This window comes from Cervus elaphus, chromosome 3 (assembly GCF_910594005.1).
Source record: "Cervus elaphus chromosome 3, mCerEla1.1, whole genome shotgun sequence".
Taxonomy (NCBI): domain Eukaryota; kingdom Metazoa; phylum Chordata; class Mammalia; order Artiodactyla; family Cervidae; genus Cervus; species Cervus elaphus.
The window spans coordinates 3,183,564-3,210,585 of NC_057817.1; the positions used below are offsets into that span (position 1 = coordinate 3,183,564).

At 36.7% G+C, this 27,022-nt stretch overlaps 1 protein-coding gene and 2 non-coding genes across 4 annotated transcripts in view; all 3 read left to right on the plus strand.

Annotated features, from left to right (window-relative positions):
• Positions 1-27,022, plus strand: part of TBC1D15 (TBC1 domain family member 15) — a 73,970-nt gene that overhangs the window by 27,147 nt on the left and 19,801 nt on the right. The window contains exons 4-11 of one of the 2 annotated variants that reach the window (XM_043879540.1): positions 240-378; positions 5,433-5,643; positions 13,605-13,707; positions 14,512-14,562; positions 14,872-15,069; positions 16,540-16,668; positions 17,645-17,748; positions 18,815-18,909. In XM_043879540.1, the coding sequence (XP_043735475.1) occupies positions 240-378; positions 5,433-5,643; positions 13,605-13,707; positions 14,512-14,562; positions 14,872-15,069; positions 16,540-16,668; positions 17,645-17,748; positions 18,815-18,909 (1,030 nt within the window). The remainder of the gene's footprint in view (positions 1-239; positions 379-5,432; positions 5,644-13,604; positions 13,708-14,511; positions 14,563-14,871; positions 15,070-16,539; positions 16,669-17,644; positions 17,749-18,814; positions 18,910-27,022) is intronic. The other variant, XM_043879551.1, reaches the window with a different exon arrangement.
• On the plus strand, positions 7,179-7,285 carry LOC122686575. The gene has a single exon (XR_006338835.1). It is a non-coding gene; the product is annotated as a U6 spliceosomal RNA (small nuclear RNA).
• LOC122686534 lies at positions 21,177-21,283 on the plus strand. The gene has a single exon (XR_006338813.1). It is a non-coding gene; the product is annotated as a U6 spliceosomal RNA (small nuclear RNA).

A 27,022-nucleotide genomic window follows, 5' to 3' on the forward strand; every position in this document is an offset into this window, starting at 1 on the left:
CTGTTCACTTAGCTTATATTTCTCTGATAACTCTATCTGCAGAAGAGTCTGGACACGCTTTTCTTTTTTTGTTTTCTTGAACAAGGGAGAAAGGATAGCAAATAGTGTTCAATTTTCCCACCAGTGATGTCTGCCACAACCTACAAACTTAATTTATATAGGAGCTGAGAAGACATTATTGATTAAAGTGAAATTGTAGTCTTAGTCCCTAAATATTTTGTATGTTATAATTATTTTAGGACTCCAGCTCAGTTGTAGAATGGACTCAGGCCCCAAAAGAAAGAGCTCATCGAGTAGCGGAACATCTGAACAGTTACGAAGCAGAGTGGGACATGGTTAATACAGTTTCATTTAAAAAGAAACCACACACTAATGGAGGTATGACTTCAGTCTTTTGAAATCTTAAACTGATTTGCTACAGTATGAACAAAAGTGCAAAGAAAGTGGTTTCATGCTCCTTAGAGGAAGGATGATTTGGTGCCTTGATTAATATGTATAACTCTTATGTTTTTATTCCTTTATCATCTTTTTGTTTCCTTGGTTGTGACTTCATAAAGTACTTGTTCTGTTTGAAGTTATTAATGGCATAAAATAGAAACACTTTAAAAATTGCTTTGGTTGTCTCTCATGTACATTTTTCATAATTCGGTAGAATTTTAAAAAGTCATGTTATTTCATCCTAAAGCACCAGGGGGAGATGGAGTATACCACTAAACCATATCATTCTAATTTCAGTGTTTACTGGGATCATCACAGCTCATTGCAGTCTCCCCGTTATATATATGTTCAGTGGCTGTTCTCCTTTGTATATAAATTTATGTTTGCTGTGTGGTGACTGTCTACATATAGATAACAAGAAAGAACCAAGCCAGCAGTCTGGTAGAACACATACATATACTATCCCAGATACAAGCTAGCTAGCCTGTCTGTGATATGGCCAACTTACTTGTGATCTCTTTAAAAAATATTAAGCACTCTAAAGAGTTAATTTTTTTTGTTGTTTTGATTTCTTTGTATTTTGTAACTAATAGGATATTTGATCTTTTAATGATTTTGGTCTGAATTTAGGATTTATTGGCATTTTACTGAAATCAAAGAGGCTAGCCAAAGTTTACAAGAATATGTATTGCTATGTTCAATATGTATTGCTATGTTTACAAGAATATACATTGCTATGTTTAATATATGTATTGCTATGATAATATAAGTAAAATTGATTTTCATGTGTGGCCTGGGGAATCATTCTCATATACAGTAGTTATACTTTGTACTGTATCATTTCTTGGGAACAGTAGCAATTAAATAGTAAATCACAGGCTTTTTTTTAACAATCAGCTCATGCATATATTAGGCAAACAAAAAATAGCAATTCACATAAACCAACCCCGAAGGTCAAATCTAGAGAAGTTAAAAATCCCTCACATGCTAAATATACTAAAGTCCTGTGGTTTTCTTTTTATAACATTTTTACATTGTTCTGATAAGAACCTTCCCTGTAGAATAGGAATGCCAAAAAAAAGAAAACATATATGCATGGTGGTTTAGTCCCTAAGGCGTGTCCTACTCTTGTGACCCCATGGACTATAGCCTGCCAGGCTCCTCTGTCCATGGGATTCTTCAGACAAGAATACTAGAGCGGGTTGCCATTTTCTTCTCCAGGGGATCCTCCCAACCCAGGGATCGAACCCACTTCTCTTACACCTCGTACATTGGCAGGCGGGGTTTTTTACCACTAGCGCCACCTGGGAAGCCTATGAGCTAGGGCTAGCTTTCTCTTATAGAAATACAGTAGTCCAAATAGGTGGGATGAAACCTCAAGAAAGAGCCTAGTTATAAAAAGAAAACCACAGAATTTTAGTATATTTAGCATTTGAGGGATTTTTAAGTTCTCTAGATCAGACCTTCAGGATTGGTTGATGTGAATTGCTATTTTTCATTGGCTAATATTATTGCTAAATCCTTGAAAATGAAAAAGTTACAGAAATGAGCAAAATGAGTGAATTTTCAGAATTTAATAAAGGAAATTTTGAAATACATGTTTGAGAAAAATATCTGATAGTAAACATCTTTTTAGATTAATGGTTTTTAACTTTGGCTGTGCATTGAAATCACATGGGGAAGTTAAGCTTTGAAAAAAAGTAAAAAAAAAGTACCAGCTGGGACTTCCCTGGTGGTTCAGTGGTTGGAAGACTCCAGGCTCCCACTGCAGGGCACAGGTTTGATCCCTGGCTGGGGAACTAAGGTCCTACATCCTGGATGCATGGCAGAAAACCCAGAAATCAAGAAAGTACCAGTGCTTGGGTTTCATCCCGCAAATTAAATCATCCTCTGGAGATGGGGCCCAAGCGCCTGTATTCTTCAGAAGTTCTGGTGATTTAGTGTGCAGAGTTGAGTGTGTCTGTGTAACAGTGTACTGCGTAGCTTAGCAAGAAACAGACATAAATACTGCTTGTATATCTTGGCACTGTATGATGGCTTGTAAAGAGCCTTTATTTAGTAGTAATTAAAAGTTAAGGACACATTTTCTTTTTCTCTGTTTTCTCCACTACTTAAAAAATTTTATGATAGCAGTAAGAAATATATTGCACAGTATGCCCCAGTGTGCAAACACATGCACATATTTAACAGAACAAGGAGTTAATGGAGTACATGTCTTCCATTTCATCCCATTCCATCTCATTTTAGCCTCATCCAGTCATGTTTCATAAAAACTGCTTCTTAAAACATTTTCTAATCTTAATGTTTCAGAGTTAAAAATTAAGCCATTAAATTTTTGTTCATTTTTGAAAAGCAGTTTTTCAAATACAGTTTTTAATTTTATTATTATAACCTTCACAATTTTTACTTGTTTTGTGTGACTTACAGAGGCAAACCTTAAAAAAGTCGACTATTGAAAACTTTTTTTAAGTTTATATTTCTTAGGAAATATACTCCTTAGTCTTTGTTTTTATATTCTAGATCAAATGTTTTGAAAATACATCTTTCCAGAACAACAGACTGCCATGATGTTCTGGAAACATATTCAAGTAAAATGTCATGACCTTCATGTTAATTCTGTTTAAGACATACGGAGACTTACTATTTTATTCACTTTTCTTCTGTTTTGGCCAATTTTCCCATGTCAGTGTGTTGAAGGTATTTTTTACATGTATTTGGCAACATGGTAAGTTCATCAGAACTAATTAGTTTTATTTACCTTTCTCTAAGGAGAAAGAAGGAAATTTTGGGTTAACTCTTGGGTTCTGTTAGTTTTCTTCTGTGACAATTTCTAGTTCTGGCTAGCTTGCATTGGTAGACCAGATTGCACATTACTTTTCTGTTGACTTGGTACTAAGTTGTTATTCTATATAACACACCTTTGAATACCTACTATGTGCTAGTCACTTTTCTAAGCACTGGGCATATAGCTGTGAACAGAATCAAGTTCTTGTTTTCAGGAAACTTACACTCTAGTAAAGGGACTTATAGAATTGACTTGTAATGTTTCTCTCATCATTTATCAGAGCTTTAAATGAGGAAACGTGTAAGGCATTTTCTGTTGTATTTAGTATGTAATGTGTTTCTCTTCTATTAGCAAGAGAAAATTGCATAAAATTTTTGCTTTGGGAATATGCACAAACTTCTGATAGTTCGTATAGTCTTCATATGTTATTTAATAATCTTCATATGATTTTCTTGCATTACTTTGGATTAAATACTTTTTGTGTAATTTAAGAGCTTAATTTAAAAATTGTATCTAGTTTCTCACTGTTGTTTTGCTGTGAAAATATTTTTGTCTTTGTAGATCATCTAGTAGTATGAATCCTTTCTGGGTAGTCCAGATACATTCATATGTAGGTGACTCATATTGGAATTCTAGAATTGTTCTCATTTTGCTGTTCGTTTGTAATGCTGTTATGAGCCCTGTAATATAAATTCCAGTGAAACATGATGTTTAGTAAAATGGGCATATAGTACTGAGTCTGTTATCAGCCTTGGATATGAGTTCAACATCTGAACAGGAAGTCAGCAGGTCACTGTGTAGATAATTTACTTTAGCCTTTCTGGACTTTCTTTCAAGTGATACTTGTTAAAGGTATCACTTAATCACATGTCCATGAAAGTGTGATGGTGTCTGCATTCCCTGCAAGTAGAGGTTTCTGGAAGGTGTAGATTCCTCTGTGTCAGTTTAGGAGAGTTTGTTGGAGGTGATGGAGCTGTAATGTTCCTGACTATATAGGAAGCTGACATACATTCAGGTCAGTACTGACTGATCTACCCTTTGATTAATTTAAGTTCTGTAAGCAAATATTATCTATGTGGTTTATCTTTGTGAAATTGATAGTGTTGGGACAGAATTAGTGACGATTTTAAATAGCAGGATAGTATGACACTTCTTATGAAATAACAGTCAAGAAAGGGTTTTTTAAGATATCAGAAGCTTTCCTGCTTAAGGTCTGAGTTAAAATGTTAAAATGACATTTTTAGATAAGAAATTAATTATAAGTATTGGATAGCATTTTTTCCTTTGTTCTTTACATTTTTATTTAAATAGATGATCTTTAAATTGCTTGTTATTGATTATGATATTATTCACAAACCTAGGATTTTAAGCCTCTCTAAAGAGCCCAGATACTAGGAAATGCTTTATTTTACATAGCTATAGTTTGATTTGAACTGGGGTCTTAATTTAATAAAAGGTTGATTTTAGCAGTGATACTGAATGTGCTCATTCTTTTTGAAGCATTCACAACTTGATTACCTTTCATCCTCAATTTCCCACTATTTTGTGGGGTTTTACAAATGTTAGTCTGTGTATTCACTCCAGTGTTACTTTTTATATTGGCATACTTTTACCTTCACTCAGTGTAGTCTGCTAAAAATAATTGGATGTGAGGAATAAAGGGTGGTTTTTGTTTTAAATGACTGTTGAAGTCCATCATTTGATTTGTTTTTGAGGGAAGTGGAGAGGATGAATATTTATTATTTGCTATATACTTGACACCATAGTAGTTAGTTGACAAGTATTATCTTTTTAATTCTTAGAATAACAATGGGAGGTAAGTATAATTATGTCCATTATACAGTTGAAGAAACTAAGGCTCAGAGAGATTCAATTATTTGCCCCAAATCATTGTTAGTAAGATGGTGGTGTTGCAGTTTGAATCCAGCCAACCTGCTTCTAAAGCCACTGTCATTTTGGGGCAAAGCTGATATTTTAAATAAGGATAGCATTTTTTTCAGTTTGTATGCAGTAAGATAATTATTTTAAAGACTGTTCTTTAAAGAAAATGTTTATTGCCATTTCTAATACAGGTGGAAGCCATGGTAATATGAATACTGCAGTCATTCCCTAGGTTCAACAAATTTCTGTTAGGCAGTCGTGAAGAGTGCTGTCAGTACCTTTTAAAAAGGTGAACAAAAATATTTTGCCCCACTTTCTTGTTTTTAAGATGCTCCAAGTCATAGAAATGGGAAAAGCAAATGGTCATTCCTGTTCAGTTTGACAGACCTGAAATCAATCAAGCAAAACAAAGAGGGTATGGGCTGGTCATATTTGGTATTCTGTCTAAAGGATGACGTCGTTCTCCCTGCTCTGCACTTTCACCAAGGAGACAGCAAACTACTGATTGACTGTCTTGAAAAATATGTGGCATTATGTGAGTAAGTATCAAATTATTTTCTACTTACTGAAACTGGATTGTTGTGTTGGTCCCAAGGCAAACTGTTTTCACTTGTTGTTGGGTATCAGTGACCCATGTGCATATTAGGGGACAAGCAGCTTTGTTCTTTCTGGAATACTGACTGTTTTGGATGAATGAATAACATTTTGCCAATTTAGTGATTTGCGTCTGCAGTGTATCACCTTATTACTCTTTTAAAGAAAAAAAATGGTCCAGTATTTTTAATACACATTTAAATGTATGATGATACATCAGTAGTTAATGGGTTATATATTTACCAATTTTACCTTTTATGTAGTTTCTCTTAAATGTAGAGTTTCGCTTGTAATGTTACAGATTTAAGGCGGGCAAATTTAAGGGCTTTATAAAATTATTCTAAGTGTGAAAGTTAGGGCATTCTCACTTTCCATAAATCTTGTGTCTTAAATTTATTTATGCAGGTGTTTGGGCACATAGTTTTTCTCACTTTCACTCTCCACAAATACATTTTTGATATCTACTGTGTTCTGAGCACTGTGCTGGTTGTTTGATATTTAGAAGAACAAAATAGGCATGTTCCTGGATATCTGCAAGTTTATGGTCTAGTGAAGGTGGCTGATCAGTAAATAACAGTAAAACTCAAGAACTAAGATGGAGGAAGTACAAGGAAGGGAGGAATGGTACTCCAGTGGGGAGTTGGGTAGGAATCAGGGAAGACTTTCTGGAGGAGGTAATGTTTAGGTTGAAACCTGACAAATGAGTGAACATTAGCACGAAAGGGAGGGAGATACTTAGAGCAGAGATGTTTTAGATAGAGGGAAGAACATGCAGCATGCTGTGATCATGGAACACGGTAGTTCAGTATCACAGGTCTGCACAGTGGGAGAAGGGAGGACACCAGATTTAAGGATGAGGTCAGAGAGCTGAGTAAAGGCCACGGAGTGAAGGCTCTTGTCAGTCATGTTAGCAGGTTGTTCCAGTCATCTAGAGGAGTTAATGGTGGCATGAACTAGGAGAGCAATAGGAAAGAAGTATTGGAACAATATTTAGTGTTAGAGTTTGCGATTGATTGGATATGTGGAGGTGAAAAAAGGGAGAAGTTGAGATTTTTAGGAAGAGATTTTTGTTTGGGAAACTGTAAGGATGATTGTTAACTTTATGAATATTAATGCCCTCGCTTTGATAGAGAAACATCATGCCTAAATGTAGATTATACAAAGCTAGGAGGGATCCAGAAGTTGAGAGTTGCTGCCTGTTTTCGGCTGGAGTTCTCCCTTGCATGTTGACCACCTCTGGCTGGCACTGGGCGTGCTGATGAGTAACTGTAACCATGAGAAAGTCAAATCTGTTTGGTAGAATGTGGGTCTTGGATCTTGAACTGAGAAACTGTCAATAGGCTACCACCCGTGAGGTTAAGTGGATTTCAGAAGGAGCATTGTCATAACTGGGGCAGAAGGCTTGGCTCTTTGGGGGTTTTAGCATCATAGCAAGCTCCTTTCGCTCACTGTTGGGATGTAACTGTTAAGAGTTAGGTAAGTGCTCGCTTCGGCAGCACATATACTAAAATTGGAACGATGCAGAGAAGATTAGTATGGCCCCTGCGCAAGGATGACATGCAAATCCGTGAAGTGTTCCATATTTTTGATAAGGAAGCTATGGTACATATACACCATGGAATATTACTCAGCCATTAAAAAGAATTCATTTGAATCAGTTCTAATGAGATGCATGAAACTGGAGCCCATTATACAGAGTGAACTAAGCCAGAAAGATAAAGACCAATACAGTATACTAACGCATATATATGGAATTTAGAAAGATGGTAACGATAACCCTATATGCAAAACAGAAAAAGAGACAAGAGATGTACAGAACAGACTTTTGGACTCTGTGGGAGGGCGAGGGTGGGATGTTTTGAGAGAACAGCATCGAAACGTGTATGTTATCTAGGGTGAAACAGATCACCAGCCCAGGCTGGATGCATGAGACAAGTGCTCAGGGCTGGTGCACTGGGAGGACCCAGAGGGATCAGGTAGAGAGGGAGGTGGGAGGGGGGATCAGGATGGGGAATACATGTAAATCCATGGCTGATTCATGTCCATGTATGACAAAAACCACTACAATATTGTAAAGTAATTAGCCTCCAACTAAAAAAAAAAAGAGGTAAGCTGAGACTGTGGCTGACGCATACTCCCTGCAGTGAAGTGGCAGTCCCTCTATCCTGCTGTTGCTGCTAAGTCGCTTCAGTCGTGTCCGACTCTGTGCGACCCCATAGACGGCAGCCCACCAGGCTCCCCCGTCCCTGGGATTCTCCAGGCAAGAACACCGGAGTGGGTTGCCATTTCCTTTTCCAATGCATGAAAGTGAAAAGTGAAAGTGAAGTCGCTCAGTTGTGTCCGACTCAGCGACCTCATGGACTGCAGCCCACCAGGCTCTTCCGTCTATGGGGTTTTCCAGGCAAGAGTACTGGAGTGGGGTGCCATTGCCTTCTCCACCCTCTATCCTAGTAAGATTGTGTTTTGGAGAACTAGGCTTAAACACTTCATTTAAATATATAGACTGACTGTACTACATGGAAAAGATGACTAGTATAATGAGAGGGATCAAAATGGTATCATGAAAAACACTAGAAGGATGTGGGGATTTAACTTAAAGAAGAAGAGTTTAATGCTGCACCGTTAAATAAAAGCCAGGCTTCTTACTATGCTCAGTGACCTGCCCTGTCTTAGCTCTGCTGATTTCTTAAGCCTCACTTCATGCCGTTCTCTTCTGTATTCTAGTCACCTGGTTTTCTCTCAGTTCCTGAAATGCCTTAAACTCTCTCTTAAGTCCTGTATGTATGTGTTTCTTTTGCTTAGATTCTTCTTCTCTCTTTCTTATCCCTGGTGTCTCAGTTTAATGTCCCTTCTTCAGAGGGGCTTTTTTGGCACTTAGTCTCCTGTATAATGTAGGTTCCCACTACCATGCCTTTTTGCGTTCTCATTCCTTTGTTTGCTTCCTTCATGGCCCTTAACAGAATGAAATAATTTTGTCTGTTTACCTCTGTTATATTCTACTCTAGATATAAGCCCTTAAAGGGAGGGATTGTATCTATATTGTTTACATTTTATCCTGAATTCCTAACCAGAATGCCTGGCATGTAGTATTTGTGCAGCAAATCTTAGTTGCATGAATAAATGGCATGGTACTTACCAGTTCTACAAATAATTTTGAAAGCATTGTTAAATAAACTGGACTCCAAAGATAAATAGATAAATTAGAAGGGGATAGCTCCAGAAATAGAAATTAGAAGAAAATAGCTCGAAGGATAGAGTTTTCTGTCCTGGATGAGTTCAAGGATAGACTCAACAATCACTTAGGTGCTTAAAAGAGAATATGTACCTTAAATATGTGTTCTTGATGTTTTAATGAAGGTTGTAAGTGAAACTATGTTCCCTTCTCTGTATTTGTAAACAAGAGAGAAGTAAATATAAGAATCAGACAGATGGTGATAAAAATATCATTGGTGAGGCTTGGATATGTAGCCTCATAATAACTCAGCCCAAATCATTGTTGAATTCATCCAGTTACCACTTTTGGGCAGTCACAGTTCTCCCTGGTGAGGGCAGAGCACTTAGGACATGAATGAGAGCAGGCTAGAAGCCACCTTCTCCCTTGGCAGGCAGATCCAAGAGGTAAAGGGAGCCTGGACGGGGCCATGCCACACGTGCACCTCCCTCTTCTCTGCTCTCAGCAGTCAGGTATGTCTTCACTAGATGTGTGTGCATCCACCTGGAGACAAGAAGCCGTGGGAATGGTGTTCCCCTCTGTTTTTTCATTCAGCAGGAATTTTTTTTTTTTTACAGAGGACCCACCATGTCCTAGACATCATACTAAGTGGTGGAAAGGAGCACTTAGTCAAAAAAGATATGGCCTCTGTCTTCATGGAGTTTGTGCTATTTGCAGGAAAGACAAACATTGCTTATACAAATAAATGTAAATTTTCAGCTGTTCAAGTGCTATGAATGAGAAATTTAGCACAGTGAAATATAGCCTATAATAGGATAATATGTAAGTTTGTGTGTGTGTGTGTGTGTTACTAGTAATCAAAGCTCTGAGAGAGAATGAGATTACCTAAGGAGAGGATAATATGGGACAGAATGTGAGCTTAAGTGATTAATTATAGCCTTTAATGACCTGGTCAAAGAGAAGGCCCTAGCAGAGGAGTCTGACTCCCTACACTTTGTTTTCTCTCTTCCCACCAGGGTTTATCACATTTATGGTCAACCAAGGATGTGACTGTTTCTAGGGGAGGAGATAGTAGTGTAAAGTGAGTCCTTTAAAAGCTACATCCCTAATACCAGCCACTTCTCTATTGTGTATTCTTCTGTGACACTGGGGGCCAGTTTATTCTTTGCCCCTGAATAGCCTGAAATGTACATCAAATATTTTATCCCCAGGCCTCTCTATACCCCAGGCAGAAAATAAGCACCCCCTAATCTTTTTCCCATCATAAATTGTGCCCAATTACATTGTGTCGTGTAGGTTACCAGAGATTGTGTGCGGAGTCCAGGTGGTAGGATATTAGAAATTCCAGATAAACAGTCACCAGTATAAAAATAACTAACAAATTTGTATAAGCCATCTCTTGTTATCAGATTCTTAGGGAGATACTAAAGGTTCTTCTTTTTTATGTTCATAACTTAGGATCCCAATAAATGGAATTTCCAATTAAGTCCAAAGAAATGAAAATTCCCAGCTATCCCCCATTTTTTACTTTATTAGGTATCATTTCCTGTCACTGGAGCAGTTATCCTAAGCAAGATGGTGTTTTCAGAGTCATGTTCCTATGGTCACAAATTGTTATAGAGACCAGAAGAAGGAGAGTAGGCCAGGAAAAGCTTGATTTCAGCAGCTTTACTGAGATCCTGGCCGCTCTGTTCCCAGGTCATCCTTCTTGTCTTCTGAGTTCAAAACATCAGTAGAGGTAGAATCAGACTATGTTATCTTTTTTCTCTGATTAACCTAAATTAAAGAATGTGGCTTTCGTCTTTGGCCGTGATGTCTTCCTAACTGTAATGAATTAAGGGCCTTAACCATACAGATGAAAGGAAACTGCAGATTTGCTAGTGAGATAAAGGCTGGGGCAGCTATGCACATTTCCTTCTTCAGTTTTATCAAGTGGATCAGTCAGCGCAAAATAGGCCAGCTTCTTGAGACTTAACTAGTTTCTCAACTAGTTTTCTTAACTACTGGGAAAAACAAATTGTCATTCGTTGATGTTCTTTATTGTCTGACTTACCAACATTTAAAACATCGTATTTAGTGGGATCAAAGAATGAGCGACAGAAACATTTTTGTTATTTTTCTGGAACCAAGTTGGTTGTTAGGAAGTCAATGAAGGTTACTGGTTCTGTTAAAATTATTTTATATATTGGGCCAAAAATTAATACATAAATATCCAAGCAGTGAAATGTTTCCTTAAAAAGCCAAATTGGTTGTATCATAACACCAGCCATTTACGAAATTAGGTTCTTGACCCTCATATATTCTCTTTGTGAGATACATTTATGTGTGTGTGTGTATGTGTATATTCATACATACATATGTACACATTTGTTTAGTTGCTGTTGTGTCTGACTCTTTTGTGACCCCATGGACTGTAGCCCACCAGGCTCCTCTGTCCATGGGATTTCTCAGGGAAGAATACTGGAGTGGGTTGCCGTTTCCTTCTCTAGAGGATCTTCCTGACTCAGGGATTGAACTTGTGTCTCCTGCATTGGGAGGCGGATTCTTTACCACTGAGCCCTCAGAGAAGCCTATATATAAATTACATAAATAGGATTAAACTATACAGTTTTGCTGTAAATATTCTGTACCTTTTTATTAACCTTTTCTGCTTTGTATCTTTTGCAACGTTGTTATTTATTTAGCTTTCCATGTTGATCTCAGTAGCAATATAAAATAGTTATTGTTACATCTCATTGTGCAAACATTCTTCAGCTGTTGTAATTTCTGAATTCTTAAGTCTTTGAGAGAGGCTCATTCCAAAGTACTTCTGAATTTTCAGTAATTATACATCTATAGTTACGACGTTAGACAGTGGTTTTCTTTAAGCCCTTTAGTAGGATCTAATAGAATTGGTGATGTTAGCATCATTAAAAGTTGTCTTACTGCTGCAGTGAGGTTTTGAAAGTCTTGAATAACATTGTTATGAGTGAGCAACTTCCCAGGATCTATAATACCCCAGAATATGTAAAGAGAGTAATTAATCTTCCTAGATTCAGTCGGTGTGGCAATCTGGCAGGTGGATATGTGGCAGTATTCTGGAACACCAGGCCTCCTCCTGGTGAGCTCTGCAGTAGCTGAACAGCGCATCACCTGTCCTCCGACTGATGTGCTTGAAGAAAATGCTCTGTTGATTTCTTTAGGGGCAAACAAGTAAAATGTGACTTCTTCTAGCCCCTCACCACAGAGCATTAGTTATTAAAAAAATAAAAAGAGAAATTCTTCCTTTTATAAAAGTATCTGTGGTTGGTTGTTGGTTGAGCAGTCATTTCTTCTCTGCATCTCCGGTCTTGTGACCGTAGTGTTGTATCTGGAGCCAAATAGTTGGCTGAACACAGCTAACTGAAGGTTGCATGTGTACTCCCCTTCAACATGCAGAAGCCAGTGTTTTGACTTCATGACCACTTATTTGTAGTTAAAGAAAAAATTGATATAAACTATTTTTAGAGACAAGTAACCATAGCGCCAGCACCACTGTGTTAGGGAAAAAGACGTTCCTGTATTAATTATTTTCTTTTTCTGATGCTTCATTTACAAGTTGACCAATCACTTACAAATGCCTTGTGAGAACCTATAGGTCTTCATGTTAATCATGAACCACCCCCCTCCAGGAGACATTCAGAAAAGTAGTTAATGAAAATCGAACATTTAAAAGTTTTTTTTTTTCTACTTCAAATGACTCAACCTTAACTCTTTTAAAAAGCCAAGGGGCTTAGTAAGCTGTTATTGTCTCTGAGGAGTGAGTTCTGACTAAGAGTAAAATCTGTTTTGGATTTCATGTACCCCCATAATTGCTGTTGCATCCTCTTATGTAAGAATTGAGAAGAGAGAACTGATACTGAAGTTCTTATCTCAAGTTTTTATAATAAACTAGAGATAGATAGCAGCAAAACTGTGCATTTAATTTTTGTTTTTAAACACAAAAGTTGTGGATTTATTACAGCTGGCTTACTAACTTACAAAACTTTTGAATAGAAAAGAGACTGGATAATTCATTTGTTTACTTCAGATTAGGTCTCTTTTTGGAAAGCATTTTGTTTATTCTTTAGTTACTAGGAAATGTGAAGAAAAACTTGTGTCCAGAGCTTTATAAGCAAGAACTAAAAATATACTGTTCTGTGAACTGTACATTACAACCATTGTGTTATAATAATGATTTGCATAATTAATGATCTTTAACAGGTAATCTTTTTTATCTTGTATTTTTAACATCTTATATTGAAATTCTCCCAAATGTGAAGGGTCCATTTCAAAATAGGATGTTTTCCTACAGTGTACATATTACATATACCAATGAATCCTGAAGTGCATTTCAGTTTTCTTTATAAGAGAAAATATATTCTTATAATAAGGGAAGATATATTTGTAAGGATTTTTCTACTATATTCTAAACAAGAGTTTGGGTTTGGGTTCATTATAATTTAGTTCTCTTGGAATAAAATAAAATAGAAATATACTTCATCCTTTTTTATTTGTTAATTTAGTAGTTTCATGTAGTTTTGGAACTCACTTAAGATAGTTACTAAGTACTTGCTAACACTGTATTGATGGGAAACTGTCCTGGAGCTGGACATTTAAGGTTTTTTTGTGGTTGTTGTTAAGGAAAAATAACTATGCATTAATAATTATTCACGTATCACTGATACAGTGTGATACTGTTTTCTACAAAGCGCCCCCCCTTGTTTTTTATTGCAGATCTCCACAGGACAAAAGAACACTTCTTGTAAATTGTCAGAATAAGAGTCTTTCACAGTCTTTTGAAAATCTTCTTGATGAACCAGCATATGGTATAATACAAGTATGTTTCTTAAGTCTATTTTGTATTAATCTGTTAGTCTGACCCCATTATTTTATATACATGCTACCTCTTACTTTCCTAGCAATTATACAGAATGAGGCACATGTCTGTTTGTGTGTAAACTTTATGGAACTATTCTCTATAATTTTATAGAAAATAGTATGTATCATCTGGTTTGAATTTTTATTTTCCAGTTAAGTAGGTTCATTTGGGGTCAGGTTAGTTTAATTCCTCTTCAAGTATTTGAGTATATTCTTGAATTTGGCCGAAAAGCACAGGCAGAACTAAAGATAATTTTTCACTCAGATTTCTGTGTAAACTTAATGGCAGTTTTGTTGACTCATGTGTTTGTATATATTCACTTATTCATTCAACAAATGTTTGAGTGCTTACTTTGTCCTGGATGTTCTTTTCTTGGTTCTGATGATAAAGTGGGGGCGTTTTAGGAAGGAAGACAGGAGAGCTCTTGAACACTGATTAAAAAAAAAAAGTGAGGGAACAGTTTTTCTTATTATAAAAAATAATCATTTTAAAGATAGACCTTTAAGAAGTAGCTGTTTTTGCTAAATATGAATAAGCAGGCAGTTTTGAATTTAGAAATAACTTTAGCAGTAGAAAAATGTTTTTTACTGTTTTCTAGGACAGCACTGTCCAGAACAAATTAGTCTTACTGGCATGAGTTACCCATATATAATTATGTCAGTTAATATTTAAATATTGTGAGTATTTAAACTTAGCTGTCAGGTATTTTGTGTTACATTAGTGTGGTATTGCACACTTTAAGAAGTTTTTTTTTGTGTGAAGGCAGGACTACTAGACAGAAGAAAGCTGTTGTGGGCCATTCATCAGTGGAAAGTAAGCACTGCATATATTTCTGGTGTATGCAGATTGAATGAAGCCTGCAAATCATTTGTTTATCTGCAATTCAATCAGTAGTGTTAGCTTGTCATTTGATATGCTATTTTAACCAAATGAAAAAATTGGCTTAGAAAATTTAAATTTTTCTTCCTAGAAAGAAACAAAATTTTAAAATAATCTTAGAATACTGTTTTAGTTCTGATTCTGCCCCCCGCTTTTAAAAAACTTTGCCCTTTTGCTTATCATGAGGTATTTTTATCGTTCATTTGAATTAACTGTGCCAATATTTTTCTTCCTACCACATAGAAAATTAAAAAGGATCCTTATACAGCAACTATGGTAGGATTTTCCAAAGTCACAAACTACATTTTTGATAGTTTAAGAGGCAGTGATCCTTCTGTACATCAGCGACCACCTTCAGAGATGGCAGATTTTCTTAGTGATGCTATTCCAGGTTTAAAGATAAATCAACAAGAAGAACCAGGATTTGAAGTCATCACAAAGGTGAGTGGAGTTTATGTTAATATAGCTCTTCTATTTTAGCAGGAGAAATGCTTTTTAATTCTACAGAAATGCATTTCTATAGAAATATAGAAATTAAATGATAAATAGAAATTCAGTTTTGGTCATACCTGGCTTCTTTCTCACAATCCTTTCTTATAACTTTTTGCTAACTAATATATCTAACAAAGCAAGCTTGTCCTGCCACCAGATTCTTGGTTATTTCTCCACCAACTATGCTGCTTTCCTTTTCTATTCATCAGTGTTGGATGTCTTTTCTTTGACTACTTTTTGATAATAATGAATAGGTCGTTCGTTTCATTGAGTGCATAGTGAAGCTGCTCAGTTGTGTCTGACTCTGTGTGACCCCATGGATTGTAGCCCACCAGGCTCCTCCATCCATGGGATTTTCCAAGCAAGAATACTGGAGTGGGTTGCCATTTCCTTCTCCAGGAGATCTTCCCAACGTAGGGATTGAACCCGGGTCTCTTGCGTTGTAGGAAGACGCTTTACCATCTGAGCCACCAGGGAAGTCCATTGAGTGCATAGGAGTGAGTAAATAGTAAGCCTTGCATGTTGCCCATAGTTCTGCTCCAGATTTTTGTTTTCCCAGGTACTCTACACAGGCAGCTAGTCAGGACACTACTCTTGGGCTTTCATTCTTATGTGAATATTTTCTTTTTAAGTAAGATGGATTTTGGCCTTGAATTATGTCAAATCTTTACATATGTTCAACAAGACTTTTGAATTTGTTAAAATTCTAGGCTCCACACAGAACATTATGAAATATCTAAATTATAGTACTTAATGGAGAAGGGAATGGCAACCCACTCCAGTACTCTTGTGTGGAGAATCCCATGGACAGAGGAGCCTGGTGGGCTACAATCCATAGGGTCACAAAGAGTTGGATATGACTGAGCAACTAACACACACACACTTAAAGAACTTATCTTATAAATGGCATTTAAAAATTACCAACTTTTTTTTTTTATTATTTAAAAAAAATTACCAACATTATTGAATAAAAAACTGTATAAAATGCAACGTGAAGCTAATGAATCATGAATCAATTCTGAGAGCTACCAGTTTTAGTTTGGAAGGAAAGTTAATTTTAGAATATGAATGGAACAGTACTCTCTCTTTTTTTTAAGTAATAGAGCATACCATTTAGTTTGAAGGGTTTGTTTTAGAATTTGTATGTTGAATGTTCTATACTTATGTAATTGAAACACAAAGTAGCAAATGCTTTTCTGTTTCTGAATTTATAGCTCAGTTATTTGTGTGTTTAGTAGGAGGGAAAAATGTATGGAGTGTTACTGCAGTTTATAAACTAAACATTGGAAACTAAGGGAAAATATTAGAAATGTTAGAACTTATGTGTGAGTAATAGTATTTTAATTTTAGTTGCTATATACTTTGATTTCATTTCATTTGTTAAAGGTGTACTTCTTTTTGCTTATCTTCCTATTTTAGATTGATTTGGGCGAAAGACCTGTTGTTCAAAGGAGAGAGCCAGTATCATTGGAAGAATGGACTAAGAACATTGATTCTGAAGGAAGAATTTTAAATGTAGATAATATGAAGCAGATGATATTTAGAGGGGTAATTACTTTGGTATTTTAAATTGTTGGTATTCGAATTTTCTTTTTCCTTTGAGATGTTGGAGAGATGAACTCCATTTTGATGAATGATATCTCCAAATCCCTGTAGGACAGAGTGAGGTGCTTGTGATATCCTTGAGGGTTGGGTATTAGGGCTATGCTGCTAAGCCTGTGGAAAGGCACTCTTTCTTACTGGGGAGTTGTGTGGGTGATCTGAAGGAGGTGTTGTCTCTCTGTGGTAGCTGCCTTTTCCGGTAAGGTTTGGGTTTGGAAAGACTATCAGCCTGCCGTCAGCTCTGTGGTCTCCTGTTTGCTCTTCACTGTTCATGTATTCTGGCAGCTGCTTACACCGTCAGAATCTCAAAGTCAAAAACAAGGCAGTAGTCACTGACTTGAGCTATTTTCATATGTATAACTACCTTGGAGATATTGTGGGTTTGGTTCTAGACTGCTGCAGTAAAGTGAATATTGTAGATAAGCAAGTCCCTCAAATTTTTGATTTCCCAATGCATATAAAAATTACACTTGTGCTCTGTATTGTATTTAGTTGATTGATTGTTCAACAGTGTCATGTCTAAGAAAAAAAATGTACATATTTTAATTAAAAAATGCAAACAAAAAGATTTAATAACAGTAACATCAGAGATCACTGATCACAAATCACCACAAATAATAATAATAATGAAACAGCTTGAAATATTGCAAGAACTATCAAATTGCAACTCAGAGACATGAAATGAGCAAACGCTGTTAAAAAATTATTGCAAAGATAGATTTGTTTGACACAGGCTTGTCACAGATGTTTAATTGAATTAAAAAATGCAATGTTTGAGAAGTGCAGTGAAACAGTGCAGTAAAATCAGGTATGCCTATGTGAAACTCTCTCTTAATGGTTAGTTTTTCTGTTTATATGCAAGTTTTATAAGAGTATTGCATTCATTTTTTACAAGTGTGTTTAATATGCATATTTTCTTTAGGGACTTAGTCATGCATTGAGAAAACAAGCATGGAAATTTCTTCTGGGTTATTTTCCTTGGGACAGTACCAAAGAGGAAAGAACTCAGTTACAAAAACAAAAGACGTAAGTAATGGTCTTTTGTATGCTTACTAAAGAAACCCAAGTAACTTACCCATATAAAGTGTAATATATTGGGATTTGAGAGTATGTTCTTATTTTCATCTTTTTAACTTAAACATTACGAGTGCAGTAGTTAATTTCAAACCAGAAATGCTTATTAGAGAGATTTTATTGCAGTTACATTGGTGAATATGTTGAAAGCTGGTTAAAAAATTTCTAGTTCCTTTGTATCTACATTTTAAACACACATAGATATAGCTTTTTAAATACATGTCATTTATCTTGATTCATTTTTATAGTTTATTATGAAATTATAAAAATGGTTCATAAGTATATTTGCTATTTAGGTTAATTACCTTTAAATTATTTTCCTGGTGCTCTTATAAGCTGGTCTTTGATTCTGTTTTTTTGGAAGTGTGTTTCTGTTTCTAAGTAATTTATCAGACTTAAAAAGAAATACAAAAAAAAAAAAAGAAATACAGACCAACTGTCCAGTTTTACTTATTCCCAGTTTGCCAGTCTAACCTTTAATTTAAAGCTCATTTTCAGTCATTATGTATATATTCAAACTCACACAGTCCTTTCTCATCTCAATATGTTTGCCAGAACGTCTTAGACATTTTCACATCAACAAATTTCTGCAGTAAACTTGTTGGAAAATGGCACTTATATGTTACATTAAAGAAAAAAAAATTTTTTTTCCCTTAGGTTTATATTAGGTTGGCCAAAAAGTTTATTCTGGTTTTAAAAACCCAAACAAACTTTTTGGCCAACCCAATATTTGTCATTATTCAGAAACTCTAGTGGTTAAAGTATTTAATGACAGGAATAATTTTAGGTCTGATATTAAGGATTTAAATAAATGTTTCCTTAAAATCACACATAAATTATTCACATAGTTTAAACAAAGTTTGACACAGGTTATTTTATTTTTCCTTTGTTTTCACTAATTTATCATAACTTTAAACATTTTACTGTCATTTATAAATTTATCTCACTAGCATCATAAATGCTTTGATACATTAAATTTTTTTTTTAGGTGTTTAAGTAACTTCTTTTGTTTCTATAGTGATGAATACTTCAGAATGAAACTTCAGTGGAAATCTGTCAGCGAGGAACAAGAGAAAAGAAATTCGAGGTTGAGAGATTATAGAAGTCTTATTGGTAATTTTTTCTTAATTTTGGAAATGTTTGGAAGGGTTGCATGGAAGTTTTGGTGAGATTTAAGAAATGAAGATATATAGTAAGAGTTAGGGCCCAAATAAGAAATCAGAGGCTTATGGCAAAGATTCTTACCATGAAAATACCTCGAACCTCCTAGGACAGCCTTTGGAGTATGATTTAGGTGCTCTTTCTAGCTGCAAGCCTCTCTCTGGCTCTCTAGCCCTCTGAGGAAGCTAACATTGTTGTGAACTTGGCCAGATAATAAGGTCATAAAGCTGTGTCTCAGAGACAAGATGGAGTAGAGGAGGCAAAACTCACCTTCCCCCCCAAACACATCAAATATCTACACATGGAACAATTTTCATTGAAAACTAACTGGAGACTGGCTAAGGGACTCCTGCACAGTCAAAGCTGAGAGAAAGATATACGTGACATTGAATAGGAAGGGAAGATAAATGATGAGGTTGGAGCTTGTGTTGCTGGGAGAGGACTCGGGAAGTTACATGGGCAGAGGTCCTCCTTGGGGAGAGAGTGGGTTAAGCCGCATCCTGGGTCACAGTCATGGGGCCCAGCACTGAAAGATGAGCCTCCTTGGCTGCTTAGAGGGCCAGTGGGCCTAACAGGAGGCCTGTAGGAAGCCTGAACTCTGCCCTTGAAGAGGGTGCGCATGCTTGTCTGAGGCAGGGTGGAGAGGGTGGATTGAAAGCTGCGGGAGTGGCTGGTGGGCTTCCCATAGCCACCCTTGCACGTCCTGGCCTGAGCTAAACAGACACTCTATAGTCCTGCTTGGGAGACAGGCCGTGAGATACAGAAGCAACTCAGACCTGAAGCAGCGTATGAGCAGGGTGGGGGCGCCCATTACAGGCAGAGTATCAGAAGCAGTCTGGATCTGTGACCTTTGCGGGACCGATAGCCCATGCCCCCACACTTGGAGTGCCCACACCAGCCCCTCTTGTTCTAGCACCGTTCCCTCTGGGAGAGGTGTGTAGGGTACACACTTAGAGGGAAGAGAGCCCGCTCAGACTGAGCCCCGGGACTTGTGCTGCAGGAATTTGAGGCCTGACCCTGTCCCTGAGAGGGAGGTGACAGCAGACGGTCAGACAGCCAGCTCATACCTGGCCCCGGCCCCGGCCCCTCCACCTCGAGCCACACCTCCCAGCAAGGGGATAGCTACCATCATGCTCTCAGGGAAAGTGTGACCTGTGTTCAGGGTGAATCCAGCTCTCCCTCCAAAGACATGGGCACAGGCTGACTGTATATGGATTGCCCCACACAATGACACCTGTAAGCTGTTCCTCTGTGAAATTAGGTAAAAGTTAAGCAAAACAAGAAGACAGACGAATTTGTTTCAATTGAAAGAGTAGGAGGAAACCCCTGAAAAAACAGCTAATGAAACAGAAATAAGCAGTTTACCAGATAAAGAATTCAAAGCGTACCAGATAAAGAATTCAAAGCATTTTTATGAGTAATAACACAGAAAATAGAAAGAAGAATCAGAACTGAAAAATACAGACTGAAATGAAAAACACACTCTAAGGAATTAATAGTAGACTGGATGATACAGAGCACATAAATGGTCTGGAAGAAAGGATAATGGAAGTCATCTAATCAGAACAGCAAAAAGAAAAACAAAAAACAGTGTAAGGGACCACTGGGACAACTTGAACTATACCAGCATTTGCATTATGGGAGTCCCAGAAGGAGAGGGGGGATGGTGAAAATATATGACATTTTCCACAAAACTAGAACAGATAATCCTAAAATTAATAATCTTAACTGCAGAAGACCCCCAAAATGCCAAAGTAATCTTGAAAGAGACCAAAAAAAAAAAGCTGAAGGTATTATGCTTTCTTGACTTCAGACTATACTACAAAGCTACATTTATGGAAACAGCATGGTACTGAAACAAAAAACACGCATAGATTCCAATGGGACAGAATAGAGAGCCCAGAAACAAACTCACATGGTTAGTTAGTCTACAACAGAGGAGGAGAGAATATATAATGGAGAAAAGATAGTCTCTTCAGTAAATGGTGCTGGAAAAACTGAAGAGCTGTATATAAAACGGATTAGAACATTTCCTCACACCGTATATAAAAGTATAAAGTAAAAATGGATTAAATACCTAAATGTGAGATGTGAAACCATAAAGTTCTTAGAAGAGAACATAGGCAGAGTACTCTTTGATGTAAATCATAGCATTATTTTTTTTTATTTGTCTCCTAAGGCAAAGGAAACCAAATGGGACTAATTAAAACTTAAAAGCTGTGCTCGCTTCGGCAGCACATATACTAAAATTGGAACGATACAGAGAAGATTAGCATGGCCCCTGTGCAAGGATGACATGCAAATTCGTGAAGCATTCCATATTTTAAAATTTTAATCTTTTCAGGTAGTTGTGGACTTACTGTAAATGCTCCAAAAGCTGAAATCAAATAATAAAATAGACTAGTTTACTCAAAAAAAAATAATAAATAAAACTTAAAAGCTATTGCATGGAAAAAGAACCCATTGACAAAATGAAAGACAGCCTGCTTGCTGAATGGGAGAAAATATTTGTAAATAATAGGACCTTTAAGTGGTTAATACCCAAAAATATATAAATGGCTCCAAAAATCAATTAAAACATGGACAGAAGACCTGAATAGATACTTTCCAATGAAGACATCCAGATGGCCTGCAGGCACATGAGAAGATGCTCAGTAGTGCTAACCAGTAGAGAAATGCAAATCAAAACCACAGATACTACCTCATACCTGACAGAAGGCTATCATTTAAAAACATGACCAATAACTAATGTTGGTGATGTGATTCAAAAGGAATCCTTGTAAACTGTTGATGGGAAATGTAAGTTGGTGCAGTCACTATAAAAAACAATATGGAAGGCCTTCAAAAAACTCAAGATAGAACTACCGTAAGATCCAGCAATTCCACTCCTAGGTATAAAGCTGAAGAAAGTGAAAACAGTGTGCATCCCAGTGTTCATAGCAGCATTATTTACAATTGCCAAGGTATGGAAGGAACCCGTCTCCATCAACAACAAATGAATTGGTTAAGAAGTTGTGGCATGTGTGTACACACACACACACACAATGGAATATTACTCAACCATAAAAAAAGAATGAAATTCTCCCATGTGCAACAGTGTGGGTGGGCCTAGAGAGTATTATATGTGGTGAAATAAGAGAAAGATGAAAGATGAATAATCTGTTACCAGTTATATATGAAATATAAAAAAATGCAATGAACCAAATGTATATGAGAAAACAGAAACTGAATAATAGATGTAGAAAACAAACTAGTGTTTATCAGTGGGAAGAGGGAAGAGGGATGGGCCAAGATAGGGGTAGGGTGTTAGGAGATACAAACTACTGTGTATAAGACAGATAAGCAAAAGGACATATTGTACAGTACAGAGGAATGTAGCTGTTACCCTGTAGTAACTTTAAATGGGGTATAATATATAAAAATATTATCACTATGTTACATACCTGAAACTGATATAATACTGTAAGTCAACTATAGTTTAAAAAGAGAGAGAAATCAGAATGGAAAATAAATTAAAATGTGTGTTTAATATTCTTGGTTGTCTCTCTTCCAATAGGAATATGAGTGCAGCCAGTATAAGTACTAATATATTTCGAGTTCCAATGCATGAATTAAAGAAATGTTTAACTTCATTTGCTTGTTAATTTCATTAAAAAAATGGTGGTATTCCTCATTACAGAAATACGTTGTTTATTATAGAAAAATCAGAAACTATAGATGAGCCTAAGAGAATGAAATAAAAATCTTGTTTCTGTCATTCAAAGAAAATAGCAATGGTTAAGAGGCTTTGGTTTGTATCCTTCAAGACCTTCTTTAAATATACATATATTTTATTTTTTAAGCAAATAAATGACTCCAGATAGTAAATCTTTATCAGTATTTAAGAACTGAATAACTTCATCTGGGAATATTTATTCTCTGAAGAAGAGATACTTGATAGAATTTTACATTAAAAGCATTAACTTTCACCAAACAGTTACTGACTTGTCTGTCTCTTATGATAAAGGCTAGGTTGGTATAAGTTGCTGAAGGTGTCCATAGTTACTGCTGTACATGTTTACCTGACAAGTTCAGTTCATAACTTCCATTTTACAGATAAGAAAACGGAAGCACTGAGAGCATAAATTGACTTGTCCAAAGTCATATAGTTAATAAGAGCAGTACCCAGTTTTGATGCTTACTGTTTGTTGCATGCCCTCTATATAATTTTAGGATAATTTTTGATAGTAGTGAAACTTACTTGTAAAATCCTTACATTTGGTTTTGTGTATCTGTAGCTTTATAAATAAAGATTTGAGGGATGTTTTTGACCACCATGATCATCACTATCATCCCATGAAAGAAAAATTTCTCTAAATCATAGTTAAGAATCCTAGCATGACAGACTGATTTGGCAGCTTTTGTAGACGTAAAGACAAATGCTGAGATCTTTGATTGAAAAAAATCTTTATTTTCCTGAAAAATAAATTAGACCAGAGTAAACCACATCCTTCCTCTGGTTAAGGCAAAAGTTTCAAGACCTTGAGGAATGGGGTATCTGAAGTTTTCACCTGAAACCTCCCGCTATTTTCTGTTTCAGTAGGGAAAATGATAATGTACTGTTCCTTCCTGCTTAGAAATATTGGGAGTGAAAGGGATCTTAGAGAAAAACAAACCCAGTGTTTTAAGCCCTTTCCTTCCACATGCCATCCTTTGTTCCCTTCCTCACTCTTTCCTATGTCCCGTTTTCACTGTTTTCATGAAATTGAAAGAAAAATTTAGGTGCTTTAAATGCCTGTTATGTAGTTTGAATTGAGACAAAGTTTAGTCTAATTTTCTCATTTTTAGCAGATAATGAAATAAAATTGAAGCTCAGAAAAGGTTAGTAAATTATCTTAAGTCTTCTATCTGGATCGTTCCATATCTGGATGATTTCATAATCAGATCTAATTCTTAAGTGGCCTTTCAACTATACTGTGCTTTTTACTAATACAAGTATGTAATGCATTCGTTTAAAAGCATTTTTTTCCTGTCATACTTTCTCCCCAAAATATTTCTTAGGGCTTTAGGAAGAATTACCAGAAGCTCTTTGTTGTTGTTTGGTATAAATTTTCTGTAATTATTGTTTTTTTAATTTATTTATTTTTGCCACACTGGGTCTTCGGTGCTGTGCGTGGGCTTTCTCTAGTTGTGGAGAGTGGGGGCTCTTTGTTGTGGTGTGCGGGCTTCTCACTGTGGTGGCTTGTCTGGTCACCGAGTACAGACTCTAGGTAGACGGACTTCAGTAGTTGCGGCTCTTGGGCTTTAGAGCGTGAACTCGGTAGATGTGGCACAGGGCTCAGCTGCTCTGCATGCAGCATGTGGGATCCTCCTGGACCAGAGATGGAACCCGTGTTCCTGCGAACCTGTGTTCCTGAATTGGAAAGTGGATTCATAACCACTGGACCACCAGGGAAGCCCTGAATTCTATTTAGAAAAAAAAAATATGCAGATAATCTGTAGGCCTTCTGGATCATGCCAAGAAGGTGACTTTTATTTTAAATATGGAGAGTTCAAGTTGTTCAAGTATTTGAAGTAAAACCTATTTATATTTTAAAGTCATTTTTTCTGCTGTATGTAAATTGGATTGAATCAAGAGTAGGAACAGGGAGACCACTTCGTAGTAATGACTCCAAAACAGGAGATGGTGGTGGTGGAGATGTAGAGTGGTAGATTGATACAGGCTATATTTTATTATAGAATTGCTAAGACTTTGTGAGAAATCAGGGATGGGACTACGTTTCTTGGCTTGAGAAATTGATCATTTGGTGGTGCTACTCACTGAGATGCATGGAGTATCAGTTCAGTTGCACAGTCGTGTCTGACTCTTTGTGATCCCATGGACTGCAGCATGCCTGGCTTCCCTGTCCATCACCAACTCCCAGAGTTTATTCAGACTCAGGGAGTTGGTGATGCCATCCAACCATCTCATCCTCTGTCGTCCCCTTCTCCTCCCACCTTCATTCTTTCCCAGCATCAGGGTCTTTTCAAATGAGTCAGTTTTCACATGAGGTGGCCAAAGTATTGGAGTTTCAGCTTCAGCATCAGTCCTTCCAATGAATATTCAGGACTGATTTCCTTTAGGATGGACTGGTTGGATATCCGTGCAGTCCAAGGGACTCTCAAGAGTCTTCTCCAATATCACAGTTCTTCGGCATGCAGCTTTCTTTATAGTCCAACCCTCCCACCCATACATGACTACTGGAAAAACCATAGCTTTCACTAGACAGACCTTTGTTGGCAAAGTATAGTGGTGTTGTTGGCATGGAGTTGTTGTTGGCATGGGGTATAGTGAAATTGCATTAGATGTTACATATATATCTTAAGGTGGGACATAGAAATGGAATGTCAATTGGCAGTAATCTGGAGTAGTCTGGGTAGGTTATATAAATTTTGTTATTATTAATATAAATATCCATGGTAATAGATGATATCACCTAGGGAAAAAAAGAGAGGCAGGAATCCGAGTCTTTAGAGCATTGTTTCCTAACTTTGACTGCATGTTAGAATCACCAGGGGTCTTTTTAGAAATCATATTGATTATTTTAAACAATCATATATTCATTCATTTAATAAATATTTACTTAGTGCCTATTACTAGCATGTGAGATGAGTGCAATTATGCAGTAGTTTGAGCATTCTTTGGCATTGCCTTTCTTTGGGATTGGAATGAAAGTCCAGTCCTGTGGCCACTGCTGAGTTTTCCAAATTTGCTGACATATGGAGTGCAGCTCTTTCACAGCATCATCTTTTAGGATTTGAAATAGCTCAACTGGAATTCCATCACTTCCACTACCTTTGTTCGTAGTGATGCTTCCTAAGGCCCACTTGACTTCACATTCCAGGATGTCTGGCTCTAGGGGAGTGATCACACCATTGTGATTATCTGGGTCGTGAAGATTTTTTTTTGTACAGTCATTCTGTGTATTCTTGCCACCTCTTTTTAATATCTTCTGCTTCTGTTAGGTCCATACTATTTCTGTTCTTTATTGAGCCCATGTTTGCATGAAATGTTCCCTTGGTATCTCTGATTTTCTTGAAGAGATCTCTAGTCTTTCCTATTCTATTGTTTTCCTCTATTTCTTTGCATTGATTGCTGAGGAAGGCTTTCTTATCTCTCCTGGCTATTCTTTACAACTCTGCGTTCAAATGGGCATATCTTTCCTTTTCTCCTTTGCTTTTTGCTTCTCTTCTTTTCACAGCTATTTGTAAGGCCTCCTCAGACAGCCATTTTGGTTTTTGCATTTCTTTTCCTTGGGGATGGTCTTGATCCCTGTCTCCTGTACAGTGTCACGAACCTCCATCCATAGTTCAACAGGCACTCTTGTCTATCAGATTGAGTCCCTTAAATCTATTTCTCATTTCCAGTGTATAATCATAAGGGATTTGATTTAGGTCATACCTGAATGGTCTAGTGGTTTTCTCCACTTTCTTCAATTTCAGTCTGAATTTGGCAATAAGGAGTTCATGATCTGAGCCACAGTCAGCTCCCAGTCTTGTTTTTGCTGACTGTATAGAGCTTCTCCATCTTTGGCTGCAAAGAATATAATCAGTCTGATTTTGGTTGGCCATCTGGTGATGTCCATGTATAGAGTTATGGCAGAAAGTGAAGAAGAACTAAAGAGCCTCTTGATCTTGATGAAGATGAAAGAGGAGAGTGAAAGAGTTGGCTTAAAGCTCAACATTCAGAAAACTAAAATCATGGCATCTGGTCCCATCACTTCATGGCAAATAGATGGGGAAACAGTGGCTGACTTTACTTTTTTGGGCTCCAAAAAAGTATCACCATCACTGCAGATGGTGATAGTAGCCATGAAATTAAAACATGCTTATTTCTTGGAAGGAAAGTTATGACCAACCTAGACAGCATATTAAAAAGCAAAGATATTACTTTGTCAACAAGGGTCCATCTAGTCAAGGCTATGGTTTTTCCAGTAGTCGTGTATAGATTTGAGAGTTGGACTATAAAGAAAGCTGAGCACCGAAGAATTGATGGTTTAACTGTGGTGTTGGAGAAGACTCTTGAGAGTCCCTTGAACTGCACGGA